Source organism: Hakea prostrata, chromosome 8 (assembly GCF_041222555.1).
Source record: "Hakea prostrata isolate BN-2017 chromosome 8, UWA_Hpros_2, whole genome shotgun sequence".
NCBI classification, from domain to species: Eukaryota; Viridiplantae; Streptophyta; class Magnoliopsida; order Proteales; family Proteaceae; genus Hakea; species Hakea prostrata.
Genome location: NC_142607.1, coordinates 25089285 through 25107244, shown reverse-complemented (window position 1 = coordinate 25107244; position 17960 = coordinate 25089285). Strand labels below are relative to the sequence as shown.

General features: G+C 35.9%; 1 protein-coding gene across 1 annotated transcript; it reads right to left on the bottom strand.

Annotated features, from left to right (window-relative positions):
* Positions 1-583: 583 nt before the first annotated feature.
* LOC149007460 (NADH-cytochrome b5 reductase-like protein) lies at positions 584-13918 on the bottom strand. Its single transcript, XM_089165883.1, has 13 exons — positions 13610-13918; positions 13084-13126; positions 12658-12733; positions 9035-9094; positions 8831-8881; positions 7667-7721; positions 7462-7532; positions 7329-7380; positions 2770-2847; positions 2184-2273; positions 1962-2075; positions 1167-1235; positions 584-1088 (listed from the first exon to the last, which is right to left on the bottom strand). Exons 1-13 carry the CDS (start codon positions 13772-13774, stop codon positions 1032-1034), a joined length of 981 nt encoding a protein of 326 aa, XP_089022009.1. The 5' UTR covers positions 13775-13918; the 3' UTR covers positions 584-1031.
* Positions 13919-17960: the final 4042 nt, after the last annotated feature.

Below are 17960 nucleotides of genomic sequence, written 5' to 3'. Positions count from 1 at the left end.
AAGCCCTTAAGGAATCTCCATTTAACTTTGGATGATTAAAATCTAACTGCTTGGACATCCTTGAGAAGATTATAAAGAGCTCAATTTCAACGCTGTCCATCGGAGCCAAAACCGAATGGAACTCAATGGACTCCCTCAACATATAAGAAATAAAAGAGATTTTTATGTGGCTGTCAATAAATGTATTCAAATTTTAAACCTTGAGGAACCAAAATACCCCTCAGATTATTTAATACAATATGTTATGACTAAAATGTCTTTGATCTATTGACAATATTACTTTTTTAAACTACATATTTAATTAATATTTTTTTGTGATATATTAATTAATTAACTTTTTTTTGTCATTAAACATTAATTAATATGTAGTTTAAAAAATATATATTATGAATAGTTAAAGAACATTTTAGTCACAATGCATTGTACTAAATAACTTAGGGGTATTTTGGTCCCTTTAGGTTTAAAATTTGATACACTTAACGGAATCTAACGGTATTAGTCTAGTTGAAACCCACACTGGTATTAGTCTAGTTGAAACCCACACATAATATATTGCACTAAAAAAACACAATATTAGTTTATGATCCACTAAAAAGACCCACATGTAAAAAACTTGAAATAAAATTGAAAATTAGGTAGACGTTGATGCAATGTGATTCTCACTTCTTTTGCCTTCTTGGCAGAAAAGAAGAGGGGTCCCAAATGAACTCAAGTGACTGGCTGTGATTCAGCAACGAATGGTTCTGAATTCATATCTATTCTGTTCATAAAAAATGGCTAGAATTGTTATTCCCAGCTGTAAAATTTGCATCAGGTGCTTTGGGGCTACATGGAAATTCAATCCCCTATTATATGCAGGAAAAAAAAAAAAGAATATCAGAGAAATGGGACATACAGATACATCCCGGGATTATTTTCTGCAACTTTTTTCACGACTATAGAAAAAAAGCAGGGGGCACGAGGAACCAAAATGCCAACAGAAGTCACGGTAGTTTTATGATGAAAACTGAAAGGCTTTGGGACTTCATTTGTCAAAACTTATAAACCATCTGCTCTGTGTAACCAAGCTGTTTTAATAGACCTGTGAGCTGCGCATATAGAAGATAAAACAACATAAGAAACTCTTTTTTTTCACCAAAAAAAGAAAGGTAAAGGTTTTCACCTACCTCCCCTTGCGTACGGTCTTTATTTTTGTCACCGGAGATGTGATTCATCAATCCAGGTGGGCCACATACCTGGAAGGGAAGAGGAGTAAAAAAATAATGGCAGGATTCAGATTGAATTATCAATGAAGTGATGCAACATAGGGTCAGATCATTGCCTTTGTTCCACTATGATTGAGGCATCAATATAACCAAGTATGGTTTTGGAGTTCCAATACCCGGATTTCAGCAATCAGTTCATGAAATCAAACCCTACTTTGGGTTAAAAAGAACATGTCTATGCATGCAAATGCTACAGAATAAGGATGGCTTATCAATGACAGCAATTCCATCAACATGTATATCATAGGAGTATCTCAAGAAGCTAATAAAAAAATATTGAATACTATTGATCTAATATGCCATTGTTCCTCAGTAACTATGTGGAATAGCAGTCAACCATTTAACTGACTAGTCATAGGTTTGAAACCTACTTGGGGAGAGATTTACACTCAAATGGTAATACTTTTTTATATCAACCATCAAATTTAGCATTCTTTTAGGGTGTTGAATTTAAATACTGAACAATGCAAAGGAAACGATCCACTGCTCAAACTGTATCATCCTGCCATTTTGTTTCTTCAAAAATTAAGAATGTAGCATTATCTTAATAAAACCTAAAGGCCAATCCAATATTTGATGCAGTGTAATTTCAGTACAATTGAGATGGAGTGTTGCCTTAAAATTTGTTTAATATAAAGATTGACAAACTGGTGAAAAGCTACCAAGCATTGATGCACAGTGAAGATTACTACTTACAAGAACCAATGAGTCTTCAGCAGGAGCAGGCAAGCCTTTCACAACCATGTCCTTTGAAACAAAACCTTTACCTCCCCTCCAATTCTGTGAAGGCTTATCTACCGTGTAAAATATCTGGTATTTACCAGAAAAAAAGAATGCTTAGCACTTTTTCGGGAAACAATGAAACTAACCGCAAGACTCAAAACCACCAAAAGCATGCCAGTCAATAACTGCAGATACCTTCAGATTAGGATGGCTTGTGGCCAGTGTGTCAAGTTTTTCTTTGAGTAGTATGTCATCTGGGGATACATTAGCATATATCAGAGACACCTGAAAGAATGAAAAGTCATCCCACTTAGTGCTACTACTTATGCACCAAAACACATACTTTAAGCGTGAAAAATGACTGATTAATTATCCAATTTACAAAACAGTTTTCAGGAAAAGTGCCAAACATATTCTGAAAGCCTGACAATGTAGCCATTTTAGATGGAAAAAGAACAATGATGAAAGAAAGCAGGCAAATCTAATCAAGCACCAGCTGCCATTTTAATAGTTTATGAAAAAAGGAAGCTTATACAGATCTATTCTTGCACTAACAAGAAAAAAATTTCCTTGCCAATCTGGCAATGGGAAGAGAGATATCTTGGTGATAATAGAGTTGAAAATTGCAGAACCGAAAAATGGCTTCTAAATTCTATCCAGGACCATTTCTTCTATTGGACTTGAAACCAAACAGTATATTTTTAAAAAGCAAAAGCGATATGTACAGGTTGGCCAAACAAATGCTGTTTAAACTGATTTTATAGCAGACGCAAGTGTTTACCTGTGTAGTGTCATCAGGATTCTTCACAATAGCATCAATTACCTGCAGCATTGGTGTAATACCAGAACCACCTGCAATCTGGAACAAAAGAATACCTCCAAGCGTTAGCTGGGCTTACCTATTAACTTAATGTTTTCCAGTTGGTGTGTGCATGTTACATATATAAGCTCAGATGGCAACAACGAAAGCTCCCACCTAATGTAACCTGCCTACTCAGCCAATAAGTTTCATCTCAAATGCAATTTGGTATACAGGAAAGGTTTTGACACTGGAAACGGAGAATTTCCATTACATGGTAGGCCACGGTGTGTGACAAATTTCAACATGTGGAAATATAAGGATAGGACCAAATTGAAAATAATTAGATAACTCATTGAACTGCGACTGATACACCCAAGGGAAAAAAACAGAAGAACATGATCAGGAGTCGCCCCATGATCCACAGAGCTGGAGCCGACGCCATCACCAGTAACCCAACATACCAAGGATTCCTCCCTATAGCCACATATAGAAATTGACCATAAGCAATACAAGGCCCAAAAATACTTGGCCATTGAAGACTTAAACTTGGTTCTGTTCACAACTTAACCAACTCTTGATTGCATGCGCTTCTTCCTTTTCTTCTGCTGAAATTCCGCATCAAACTACTGGTGGAATATGAAGGGATGGTATGGCCATTCCAGCTGTTAAATTGATATAGATCCCACTCGATGTTCTACATGCCATAATTTTATCCCACCAACAAATGTATGTTATGTTATTGATTTATCCCCTTGCAGTAACTGATTTAGATCACAAGTCCATATGTACCTACAGGAAAAGCCCTAAAGCCAGCTCAGCAAGGTCGTGGGATGTGACAGCTGCAAGAGGCAGTTTCATCTGATGATGTGGCAAATTTTGTTGGTGATAGAGCATACCTTAAGCAACCCCATAATGAAGAAGAAACGGGATCAAGATAATATATATATATATATATATATATATATATATATATATATATATATATATATATATATATATATATATATATATATTAGAGTTCAGATGAACAGTACCGGAGTTACTATTCACTGAGCAATGATTTGGGCTAAATATGCAGCCAGTTTGAAGATTAGATGCTGGATATTGATGATATTCTATAGAAATCTACCATTAGTTTAGTTCTAGAAAGTATATTTTATTTTATTCATTGGTGAGTAATATTCTATTTCATTTCAATAAGTCCTAGGTAGATTCTAATTTCAGATTCTTACTATTTAGGAGCTTCTATTTTGATGTTTATAGCAATTTTCTATTTCAGTTGCTTAGCTTCTGTTTTCTTAAGTTTCTATTTTCGAGACTATTTTGTAAAGCTGTGGCCAAGCTATACATAGGCACTTTACATTGCAATAAGAGATTAGACATTTAGAATGGACAAGCCAAATTTTGAGGCCATATTGCCATTGTTTATGGAGTAATGCATGTCCAACAGCTCACCCCAAAACAAAACCAACAAAAAAGAATAAGAAGAAAAAATCCATGTCCAACAGCTGAGATAGCTATGGGTGAGAGACCCAGGGTTGAGACGAGATAGCAAATCCCCCTGCCCCCTTCTTCTGTCTATGATCCTTATCCTTTTATGTTATTCTTTCATAACTTGATCTATAAAATTTTAATTACTTAATATGATCTGCATTATTGTAGTGATCCTAGCTGCAATCTGTCTCCCATTTGTTTCCTAGTTTGAGTTCGACTCTTGCATCAGTAACTGTCAGAAGGCTATTTGTCAAATAAGAAACAGTCTATGAAAAAACCAAGAGCTTTTGAAAAGGAGAGAAATTAGCAATGGACCACACTGAATTTACGCTACAACATGATTAGGTGCAAACTAAGCTACCACATGGAAGATTAGCAAAATGTACATTATATTTAGGCACTAGATTGTGGATGTAAAATGTTCACTTTTACTTATAAAGTAATAACCAAGGAAGCTACTATGTTATTGATGGATTAGATACATCAAGAATCATAGCCTAATGTAATGATTTTAATTGATAGTAACAATAGCTGCACTGACTCATTTTCTGACATCTTTCAGTTATTATCCTATTTTCCTTTTTCTTTTAATTCTGTTCTCATAATTCTTACTTTGTAAGCACGAAGAACCAAGTCAATAAAGATAGATCCAATCATCCGCAATTGTAGTGGCAATGAGCAGGGGTAGGATGATGAACCTTAGTTTCAAGCTAAAAATCATCAGAACAACTTCCCAAGCTGACCCAACACAGATAATCAACCCTATAATTAGCCAAAAAATTTCAACCTTCTCATATGGTCAGATTTTAGGAACCAGTTATCACTAGAATAATAAAAACCTTGAAAAGATGGAGAAGATCCGACAGTCAGATTTAAAGTAATTAGAAAATTAATAAAATTTGAAACTAGAACTCAGAAAGACAAAACCATTAGGAACAGCCAGAAATTTAAATCAAGTTTAACTATCCAATGCTAATCCCAAAAGTAAAGCAACCAGAGTTGGAATGGATATAATTTTTAAAAGATCAGTTCTGAAATAGAAATTTGCAGAAATAGATGAATTTAAAGTGGCAGCAAAATAAAAGTTCAGAAGATTCCAAAACTTGGGACAAAGTTCATCCCCTTGGCAGCCCTTGAAAACTCCTAAGGATGGGATTAAAAGGGTTAAAACTAATCAGACATATTACCTCTGTGAACAAGTATATCTGAGAGCCAGTGGATCAAATCTGTCGTTAAAACCTATGATGAGAATAATTAATTGACTTCAAGTGAACAGTACCTGTATTATGTTACAGGGTAACAAGGAAAGAACAAAAGAGAATCAAGGCTTCCTACATGGCTACACACAACCAGAATCCCTCTGCATTAAACACTGAGTCACACAGCTTGTTTGGAATAAAACCAATCTCGTAAACCTCCGTACCGTATTTGGCCAAAGAGCCTTGCAATGGTTTTATAGAAACTTAAAAACAGGATCCTACTCCAAATAAGAGTCTACCTTACTGAAGTAACTATTATAGTTAACTGAAATAAAAGCAAGTCTTAAATAGACTTTCCCAATTAAAAGAGGAATCACTTGAAATCAAACCACAAGCCCAAATAACCAATGTTGGTCTAATCCAAAGAACCTGGACCTAAGTGCACCTGGGCCCCTTTCTTAACAATGTTGTTGCTGCTTATGAGTCAGTTGGATCCTCCTTTAATACCACACAAAAGTTCGGTCATCAGTGAGATGCCTCAAGAAAGTTGCATGATCTTTATGCTAGCTGTAGCAATACTGGGTTGCAATCTTATTTCAATCAACCTTATTTCAAAGTAAACTGGAGTAGATGCTGAGACACATCAAGCCAATCAATCAGGTTTGGGGCATTTACGAAATTATTGCTAAGGTGTGGGGTACTAATTTAAGATGTACGCAATCATCTAATTTCTATTACACAAGATGCATATGCTACAAATCAACATCTTGCACATAAAACAATCATCAGGAAGAGGGAATTGTTACATGCATCACCTATAAAACATTCATGAGCCAGGACAGCTAAAAAAGAAGAAGAAGGTGCCCAGAGATCCAGAGATCCTGAAGCTGCCTTTGCTGAGTTCTAGGTCAAATTTTATTTGGGATAGAAACTAGGTGTAAGAAAGCTGGATATTTTATTTTGGCTCGCCAAAAGGAAGGAAAATCTTGTTACAATACCAATAGTGATATCTTAGTCTCTGCTGGAATAAAACAGAAAATTTCTACAATCGGGTAGAATGAGCCAATAGCATCGGAACAGCCTCTTAGCAAACATTACTAGGGTAAGGCTGCATAGGAAAATACCCCCAGACTCTGCTTGTGTGGAAGCCTCCAGGACCAGGTTTGCCTTTCTTGTCGTAGAACCAGCCAATAGGGAAGGCCATGAGGGCATTTGAGCCGATAGCATCGGAACAGCCTCTTAGCAAACATTACTAGGGTAAGGCTGCATAGGAAAATACCCCCGGACTCTGCTTGTCTGGAAGCCTCCAGGACCAGGTTTGCCTTTCTTGTCGTAGAACCAGCCAATAGGGAAGGCCATGAGGGCATTTGGGCTTACAATGAGTAAAATTAAAGAGGAAGCTGTGCAGCATACATGTAATAAATGCCAAAACATTTTGTGTGGTCCGGTCATATGTATCCACTATACAATCAGTAACACTTCCCCACATCAGTTTCCCCCCCCCCTCCGCTCCACCCAACCCCCTTGCCCCCACAAATTTATGGTTACCAGGTTACTGACAGGGTTTGTCTGCTAGAATATCTCTTGATAAATTAATCGTTGAGTATGGGATGGCTTTAAAGAAGGAACATACTCTAAAGGTTACTAATGGAAAGAACAAAAACTAGTTTTCTCAAGCCACTTAAAGTTCTTCAATTTTTATCACTACAAGATAATCACACTGCTGAAAATTTTTAAAAGCTTTTTGTATATTGTTATATGAATTGTGTTTCTCTTCTTTCCCTATAACCTTTGAATAATTAAACACTGAAAATAGTCTTGGGTCCACGGATGTCATTTCCTCACCATGCCAATGTTTTTCTTCATGTTGGGAGTGTATTTCAGTTTTTGAATTGGCCTGCGAATCAAAGTCCATCAATTAGTAAGAAGAAGCAACAAAATAGTTTTCCAGGTGATAACAGTGCATATGAAAAGTTACCCTTTGACTTCTAATACATCGCCTGGTTTTAAACTTGCAAAATACTGACTCATTTTGCCATCAGGGTACATCTGCACCATTTTGTTTTACAAAGCACTTCAGTATCCATAGTTTTAAGAGGATCTCTTCAAAGCAAGAATTAAGAACATTGATGGGTAATTGAAGTAGAATTAGAAAGTCTTGTTGCCAATTAATGGTGGAATACCTTAATCAATAAATCAAAATATCCCTTGGCGTCTGGATCTGATATAGGCGTATACCTAAATAGAAAAAAAATTAGCAAAAATAAAAATTTATAAGACAGTCTAAGCAACTTCTGTTCAATTAAGGGAAAAAATGGTAAGTTATATCCAAAAGTACAATAGCATTAGCACTGGGAATGCAATCCCAAGTTGGCAAACTCTAGGGCCTTAGATGCCTTCTTCTTCTACCAGTTAGACCTTTCCACCAAAATGGCAGAAGCTTTTGGTTTGGATACTTGAACAATGTATCTGAACTAAAGCCAGCTATTCGATCTTACATATGTAAATGGGAGTATGTTCGACCCAGTTCTCTACCCTCAGTCAAAGTCATGCAAGCGCTGGAGCCATGTTGTTGTGCCCATTTCCTAACAGCTTGAGCTTCTGAGATAAGCATAGTTGTCAAGGCATTTCCTGGACTGCCTAGTCAACCAAACACCTTGCCTCATTGGTTTCAACTTACTTTTTTCCCCTCCCAACACCTTGGTTTGCCTAAGTGCTGTGCGAATGGTTGTCACATGGTATTAGAGCCATTGGACCCACTGTTGAACATAGATCACCCAAAACAGGGGCTACACATGCCATGTGTAGTTTGTGTACTCACCTCAAAAGAGGGCAACAACAAGTGAGGAGTTTTTCCCCCATTGGAAAACTACGGGAGCTTGAATGACTTCATGCACTAGTTGGACATCTCTACCTCATAGCTTAATGTCTTGAGTTGGATACTTGAACAATTAGAACCAATAAAAATTCATAGACACACACACAAACATATGTCTATTTAACCAAAGGAGTTCTATGTAAAATTTCTACTCGAAAGATTTTAGACCGGAAGACCATAAAAATAATGACTTATATAATCATACATTCAAAGTAGCAGTGTAAGGCCACAAGACCTTTAAACAAGGTCTGGAAACTCGTCTCAACTTGCCATCTCAATTAAGTCAGGATTATTAAAATCTCTCTCTCTCTCTCTCTCTCTCTCTCTCTTCCTCTTTTTTTTGAGTTTCTTGTTGATGTTTCAATGATCAACTGGGCATGGCAGGTTATAAAACTTTAAGTGAAGCTTGTTCTAATATTAAGAAACATGTTCTCATCAACCACGTTATCAGTTAAATAGAAAGACTTACGGGCGAAGCGCATATTGCATTTTCCCTTCATCATCAAGTCCTTGTGGGGCCCTGCAGTAATGAAAAATTACTACAAAATGGGCAGATTATTTAAGAGATTTCAATTGTATAGGTCATCAAACCCTATAAGAACCACTGAATTCAGTAATTGCAAAAGCTCCTTAAGATAAGAAGGAAAAATGGCTGATATGCCTTGTGGATTACCTTGTATAAAAGCATGAAGCAACATTCAAGCCCAACTTTGCATTAGGATCAAATGAAAACCTGCCATAATGTGAAAGGTCATACAAAAGTTTGGAAACTTCATTGAGATTTATATAAAACATATCCCAAGAAAAGCTGATTAGGAATTAGATGCATTTCAAGAGGGGAAAAAGAAGAAGGTTAGAATGATTAGGATGAACTACATAAATCAGAAAAATGGAGTTAGAATACTTAATACACAATTTGCTAACCCATCCAAAAAGAAAATAATACAGAATATTCAATAGGACCCATGAACAATTAATAAAGGTGGCAAGTAAGAAAATACTGAACGGGTAATTGGATGAAACAGTAGCTAATCAATCAGACAAGCTGAATCAAGTGAAACTCTAAAATCACTTTTTTTCAGGCATTTCTTTCTTTCTTTCTCTTCCCCCCCCCCCCTTTAAATAACACACATAAATCTAATTACTGGATCACTCATCCTTCGATCTCAAGCTCATCTTATCTCAAAAGCTATTATACATGATCAACAAACTGGATTAGAACAGTTTTGACTGTATAAGACTGATGTCCATATTATGCTTCTATGGGATCCGCAATTTCTCATGCCTCCACAGTTGGCACAAACATAGTGCTAGACTTGATGAATAGTCAATTTAGGAGCCAGAACACGATATAATTTTGAAGGATGGGTTCAGTTTAATGTAAATCAAGAGACCAACGGGCAAGAAATCACACGAGAAATGGGCATTAGGGTAATGGGCTTGGGCTGGTAATAAATAATAAATTTCAAGAACTCAGGAAAGTATTAAGTCAAATATATTAGGTTAGGGATGGGATATGAAATCATAGATCATTATCAGAAAAGATTACCTCCAACCTCAACCATAGGGTCAAATACAAGTAGAACAATAATGGAGAACTTTAAAAGGGAACCAAAAATTTTCAGTGGAAAAGAACAGCAAAAAGATTTCCATTGCTATAAAATCCCCATTCAATGCCCCCCCCCCCCAAAAAAAAAAATCGTTCTCTTACAAATGAGTCAAGACAAGACTCTTAAACTAAAAAGGAAATATATCCCTAAACTATTAGTTAATCTAAACTAACTAGGAAATTGAAAGACTCAATCAGAGTTCTTACCCATCCTCACTAAAAATACTTAAAAGGAAAACTGCTAAAAAAATTAAAATAAATTAAATTGAAACATGGTGGAACCACTTCAATGACTTCAATCTAAGAATAAAAATACCAAAACGAAACTACACACAGAATTTAAACACCATATGCAACCTAGTAACTCATATTTTAGGCTGATAAAGTGGCCCACTACATATATTAATTCAAGGGATCAAAGGCCCAACATGTATATAACTCAACCCTACACTTATTCCTAACCAAAGATGCCCATTTTGGTGATACTGCATCAACCCTCCCCGGCATAAAAATTTTCAAGTTTGAATTTTGTAGTGATAAGGGGCAAACAACAAGTGAACGACAGAAATGAACATTCACAACCAAAAATTGGGTGATGCAGAAACATGAAGAATGAAGTCTTCAAGAAAAAAGTTTTCTCTTGAACTGGAATCAAATAAACTCTTCAATGGTGGAAATATAATCAGGGGGTGGTGACAGCTTTATATAAACCAATGGATGATCAGTAGGGAGAGGACAAAACCTGAGGAAACTCAGATTTGTAGGTGAGGGGAAGGAGAAGAGAGCATACAGGGATGGGGTAGACAAATGAACATGCATGCACCAGCCATGCAGGCTCTCAAAAACATAATCCATTCTATTCAATCTGTATATAACATTGTGGAATTAGATCATATATAAAGAGAGTTAAGGACTCCTAAATATGACCAACTCTCTAACAACAACAACAACAACAATAAGCCTAGTCCCAACTAAATGGATCGGCTATATGGATTCTTGCCTTCCAATCAGTTCTGTTTGAGGTCATGCTAGATACAAGGCCTAAGCCATGCATATCCTTTCTCACCACTTCTCTTAAGGTTATCTTAGGTCAACCCGTAGCTCTTCTAGTTCCTTCAATCTAGATTATATCACTTCATCGTACACAGGCATTTATGGGTCTCCGTTGAACATGGCCGTGCCATTTCGAACGACTTTCCCAAAGCTTATCACTTATGGGAGCAACTCCCATACTAACTCTAATATTATCATTCCTTATCTTATCCTTCCTAGTTTTGCCACTCATCCATCTTAGCATATCCTCATTTCTGCTACACTAAGTACAGCCCAACACTTTGCATCGTACATCATAGCTGGTCGAACGACGATGCTATAGAATTTTCCTTTAAGCTTTAATGGAATACGCCAATTACACAAGGACTCTAATTTGAATAAGGAAACTAAAAGAATAAAAAATGTTGTGTAGCAAATTCCTAAAACAAATAATGACACTATTTCCCCAAGATCATATTTCCTAAAATTATACTAGACCCACGACTCAAACTGATCTCTATCTAGAAACCTTAGTTGGGTTTCGGTTGGTCAAGGCAACATATCTACATCAAGTCCCCTGATGTTGAGAAAAGCTCACCTATGAGTTTCATAAAAGAAAAGAATCAATACACGATTGGCATCTACAAATGTTGATTTAGAAGGAGCGACGATCCAACACATCCTAAATGGTTGTTAGCAAATGACATCTCTTGAATGAGAATCTGCTCATAGGATTTAAAAATCGATATCGGACAGTTGAGGGGTTCATCAATCTAAACTTCCATTGGACTGTGTATATCAATTTGATTGTCCAAAGGCGGACCCAAATTTATCTTAGAATGGTAAGGAAAGACATAGACATCTTAGGCCTTGTATCAAACTACGCTCCTGAAAAGAGCTGATTGAAGGGCATGAATCCAAGTAAGCAACCCATTTAATTGGAATAAGGCTGATTTGTTTATGTAAGAAAGGAACTTGTGGAGAAATATTTAAAATGAAGGGCAAATAGATAAAAGCAAGCGTAAAAATAGGATGTTATAGGCCATTATATAAGATTAGGAGATCTTTTCAAATATTTAAATGGATATGAATTGGACCTTTCAATAGGATATCAAGTTTCTTAGTAAATAAACAGAACGAATATGGATATTGCTACATCCAACAAATATCCACTCCTTTACAACCCAATGACAAATCCCTGACCTAATAACTTATACTCAGTTGCACAAATCCCACTTAGACATCCGCTGCATTTAAAGATTTTGCCAACCACATATGAGCACTAAATATTTTCCTTGCACAACAATTTGAGTAACTCTTGGCTTTTCCTTCATCCTCTCCTCTCCTTACATGATCACCAATTATCCTATGTTGATAGCAGAAAAAGATTCAAAAAGTGCAGGAAGTATTACTTATGTACAGTGAAGAAATGACTCAAGCCAGTCAATTTTACCCAAGGCAATCACTATTGAATTATTCAGCCAAATGCATCCATCTTTTGTACTTCAAAGAGCACACAGACCTTTAGACTTGGTATAGCTTTGGAACTAAATCCATGAATCAAGTTGCAAAAGCCATGGGTTCCCAAGTTTATAAGACATAATATATCTCATTTTATACGAATTGAGAAGTAAGATCAAGAAATGAAGATTAACCTGAACAACTTTGTGTTGTGGCTGACCCTTGCACTTTCCTGTAGCTTAAATTCAACCCACTCATCTGGATTGAGTGCTGGAAAAGGAGCAGAAACCCAAAATGAGTGCATAGAGTAGTGTGTCAGGAACATATGCAGTAGGGTACCATACAAACTCCAAGTTTAGAATATTTGCAGAAAATTTTTAATTAGATTTTGAGGTTTGTCAACATGGAGGCATCATTTTAAAGGCTTCCACTTGGTCAGCAAATAACGAGTACCATGTTTGCTTATTGACTTCTAAAACTAAGAATGATATACTTTACAACAGTTCAACAATAAGTGATTGTTTCAATTTAGTTATACTATACACATGCTGTGGAATTTTCTGCAGATTTCACATTCAAAAAATAGATAAATAAATAGATAATACAGTATGAAAACTAACCAACTTTTTCACCCGCCGCTTCAGTACTGTGATCCAGCTGAACCTGCAACCAAAGAAATTTCAACTTCTCAACATTCAATCAAATAACTTACTTTCTACCGGAAAAAGATCAAACAAATTACTAAATGTGTATTAAGTAAACACTGAAAGATCAGAATCGTACAGTAATCAAGAAATAAAGCAAGACAGAAAAAGGCTCCTAAATCCTAACATCCATGACATAGAATATGAGAACGGTAAAAATATAAACAAAAAGTTAGGTCCAACGCTTAACAAAATTTGGTCAAACAAGCCAAAATCTAATTTAACTCAGATAAAAATCAAATAGACAATACATACGTCTTCTATTATAACCATTAAACCAAACTCAACAGATCCAAATACTCGGAGAAAACAGATTTCCTCCTAACCGAGATGAAGATACCGTGCTTGAAAACCGGACAACAATGAACCTCTGATATTCAAGACACATCACTGCATCTACAAGCAGTTCCCGCCGAAAAGACTAATCTACAGCAGGAATTACCATATTCGGCGAAGAGTAATAGTAGTATGAGATTCCACCAGAAAGAGCAGCGATTACTCCAAATGGAATTCTAAAACCACCAGAATTCAATTTGGGTCCATCTTTGAATGTATTGTTCAATACAACTGGAGCAGCATTCGATAATCTTCTAAGGAACAGAGCCATTTTCGATCTCCGAGACGAAGAAGAGATGAAATGAGACTCTCTTCTAACTTCAGAAAACGGTTCTTATAGAAGTTATGGAGCCATAGTCAACTTTTCAGTAGACGGTAGCTCCAAATCGATTGGTTTCCGACATGGAGGTTACTAAATTTAAAATGGCGCAATGATTCAGTAAGAACGTCGGAAATTAACAATCTATCCTCACAGCAGTTTGATTAGGATCACAAGGTTTAACTATCCCAACTCAATATCGAATGGGGTTAGCTGCATTCAAAATAAATTTCTTCTTTTTTTTCATTTAATTTGTGAACCGACCGGAGAGGATCCAATTCATAACCTCTTTACTCTTTACTAAAAGGTGGACCCAATCCTTGAGATCTTTACTGAAAGGTGTTACTGACTAAGCAAAACCCTTCAGTAATATCTTAGAAAAATGTCGAAGTTGATTCATTTTGCTAGAAAAATAATGAAGTAATTAAAAGTGTGGAACCAAAATGAAGTGAGATGAAGAAAAAATAAAATACAAATACGTGCGCTCCACAAGTTTAGTTTAAGTTTTAGGCAAAGTGAGTTTAATTTAAGAGCAAACTACATATAGACCATTTGTTGTAATCAATTATATTTATTACCTTGAAAATATCAATTATAGATGCCCCTATTGTTAAGAATTGAAGGCTATAAATGGACAACTCTGCTGAAGTCATGATGCAACATATTGTCAAAATTTGCTGAATTTTGGCTGGTTTGATGGTTGGCGAACCAAAACCCGCACTAAAACCAATGTTCGTGAAATATCGTCAAATTTTCAGCAACATCTCAAAATTCATTTTTTCACTATATTTTGTAGAAAGTGACAATATTTTTTGCGATACATACCGAAAATTTGCCGAATTATGGATGAATTATCCATTGATTTCTTGCATTCTTGCTATATTTTTGTTCAATATTTGACATATAGTAATAGGTATCGCTTCATTCTTGACAGATATAGCATTGTTTATGACGATAAAGCAGGATTTCACACGGATCTAAGAGTTTTGTAAAAAAATTTCATCTGAGAGGTAACCATTATTCTTAAAACTTTTTTTTTCTCTCAAAATGCATGCTATGTTGTTAAATTTATATGAAATTAATATATGTTGAACGTTGTAGGCCGATCTACAAACTCACGGTGTCAAAAAAAATTCGCTAAGTAATTTATTTATTTATTTTCAGGCGTAAAAAATTGTATTTTTCTATACTGAACACTTACTTTTTGCAGGATATGTGTTGTATCGTGATCGAAAAAGCATATGTGGATCTCCATGAGCCAATCTATAGACTTATGTAGTCGGAATATTTTTTTCACCCAATAAATAATTATTTTAATTTTTAAAATTTATTAAAATATTAATATAAATATAAATAATTATGAAAAAAAAAAGAGAAAAAGTTAGGAAAAATATAAGGGAAAAGATTTTGAAAGTTATAGAAAATTATGGAATAGCTATATAAGTATTTTTAAGTGCTTCTCGTGTAGTTTCATTACCTGTTTTAATATGGCAGTCTTTTCTTTTGTTGAAAAAAATTTAAATGTTCATTTTGTATTTTAAAAAATAGAAAAAGCTACAACCTAGGTACATGATAGTTTCTTTGTGTAGAGAAATTTATTTTCTTATTGTTTAATTACTTATGCAATCATTTTCAATGCAACAGTTATCATATCTAGCAATGGGAGAGAAGCAGGTTCATAGGGAAGATAGGAGGGCCAAGGACATGGACAGCCACAAGGAGATGTAGTGAGAAGGAGGGTTGATCCAACATGGCAGTATTGTGTTGCTATTGATGGCAACAAAAGTAGGTCAAGATGCAACTTCTATGGTAAGGAGTTGAACTCAGATGGCATTTGCAGGTTTAAGGCTCACATCACTGGCAGTTCGAAGGATGTGGCCATGTGCATTGAAGTGCATGTTGATATAGTGAAGGCAGTAAGAAAACTTGAGAAAGTAATGGGGAAGAAGAAACAGGAGAAGAGGAGGTTGAATACTGCATTCGATGAGGCACTGTAGGCACCGTCATCTTTTTGGAGTTGATTTGGATCCTGATCGGGATGTTGATCCCGTTGATATCAGAGAGAAGGAGGAGGGATATTAGTTAGGCAATGGCTAAGAGCAGGGAGATGCAATACCAGAAGCAAGAGAGGGTCAGAGCTAAATTTACAGGAGTTGGTCCCTCTAAGGCTGTAGGGGCTGGAGCATATGTTCATGGGGCTAGAGCATCTCAATCTAGGGACAAGGGTGGTATACGTGGTATGTTCAGCCAATCACAAAGTCAGAGGGCCACTCCTAGAGCAGATCCATCGGCACCACGAAACTATCCACGGAGGAAGGATCCTATCTTAGAGAAGGGTCCTGACATTTTCAAAAGGAAGGGGGCCAAGCAACTCAAGATTATAGGTGCATGGAAAGGGATGGCTAAGAAGATGAAGAAGGCAGTGGCAAAGTGGATGTATTAGAGTTCTATTCCAGCAAACACAACACAGAATCTGTATTACAAGAATATGATTGACACTATTACAGAGGCAGGTCTTGGATATGCTGGTCCCACCCCTATAAAGGTGATGACCTCCTTACTGATTGAGGAGAAGGAGGAGTTGTAGAAGTACATCAGTGGTTTAAGATCCATGTGGGGTTCATATGGATGCACCATTATGTGTGATGGATGGATCGGTTCAACAAGAAAGTCTATCATCAACTTTATGGTGTATTGTGATAAGATGACTATTTTTTTTAAATATGTGGATGCTACTAGTATTAAAATAAAAATAAATAAATAAAAAACCCACAGGTATATACTTGGACTCTTAGAGGATGTTATTGATGAGGTTGGGAAGAATAATGTATTGCCGATTGTCACTGACAATGGCTTTAACTTCAAGAAGAAAGGTGAGGTACTGATGAATATACTTGGGGTATAATCTCTATTGGACACCCTACGCAGCTCACTGTATCGACCTCATGTTAAAGGACATCAGTAAGATCAGTATTATCTAAACCACAGTGGAAAAGGCCAGACAGATAACTAATTTCATCTATAATCATAGTGTTGCTCTGGATATGATGAGGCGAGCATGTGGAGCGACCATGTCCGACGAGATCTGCCACGAATTTCGTCACCCTCAGTAGTATCCAAGAGAGGAAGGTGGGCCTCAGAGCTATGTTTTGCATCAGAGGAGTGATTTTCTTAGGTTGGATCCAAGTAAGTATTTTTTTCTTCTTTCTATTATTTCATCTAACAAGTTCTTATACATTTATATAATGAATATCTAGTATGTAATATCTATTACTAACTTAATCTATTTGTGATAATTCAATAAAAATAGTGTCACATCCACCCATTCAAATTCTTAAATGCAAAAATGGGCTGATCTGGAGCATGATGGGCTAGAGATGTGATTACGGGCCAACTCCGAAATATTTAAGAGATAAAGAAGGCAAATTTGATCTACGGCTGAGATTATAAATTATCAATCAAATCTACAGGGATATTATTGAGAGAATCCAAATGGTGAAAAGAGTCCTTGCATACATCAATATCTTATTTCCTATTTGTGATTTGATTAAAGAAAGAAAAAGAGGAAAAAAGAATTATATTCAAATGAGGAAGAAGGAAAAATCCTGTTTTTGAATGTCGCTGTTCAATTTCGATCAAGCCCTTCATTGAACGGTCATCTGGTGTCCGATTGAGCTGATTTTTGGAGGAGAGCTACGACTTCTTGATCCTCAAATCGAACGGTGGAATTGTGCATTTGATCTCTCTAAGTTAGTCCGATTAGTATGTAAGAACCCTAATTGGTTGAGTCAGATAAAAACCCTGAGTTTGATTCAAATTCTGTAAAAATTCATATCCCATGTAAACTCTATAAAAAGAAAGCATATTCCATCAAGGGAGAACATGTTTTAGAGCTTAGTAGAAGCACTCTTTCTTCTTTCTTCAGTTTATTTAGGCTTTCTCTAGTTTTCTTTGCTTGCATTTGTGAGATTTAAGTTTCTAGATTGAATGTTTAGGTTTAATTTTTCTATGTAATGCAATTCAAGTTCAAGTTTCAAGTTTTAAGATTCGTTTTTCTCTAGGTCTAGCAATTGCAGATCTAGATCATTCTAGATCTAGATCTGGTTGTTAGGGTTGGTTGAGATTCAAATCGTTTGTT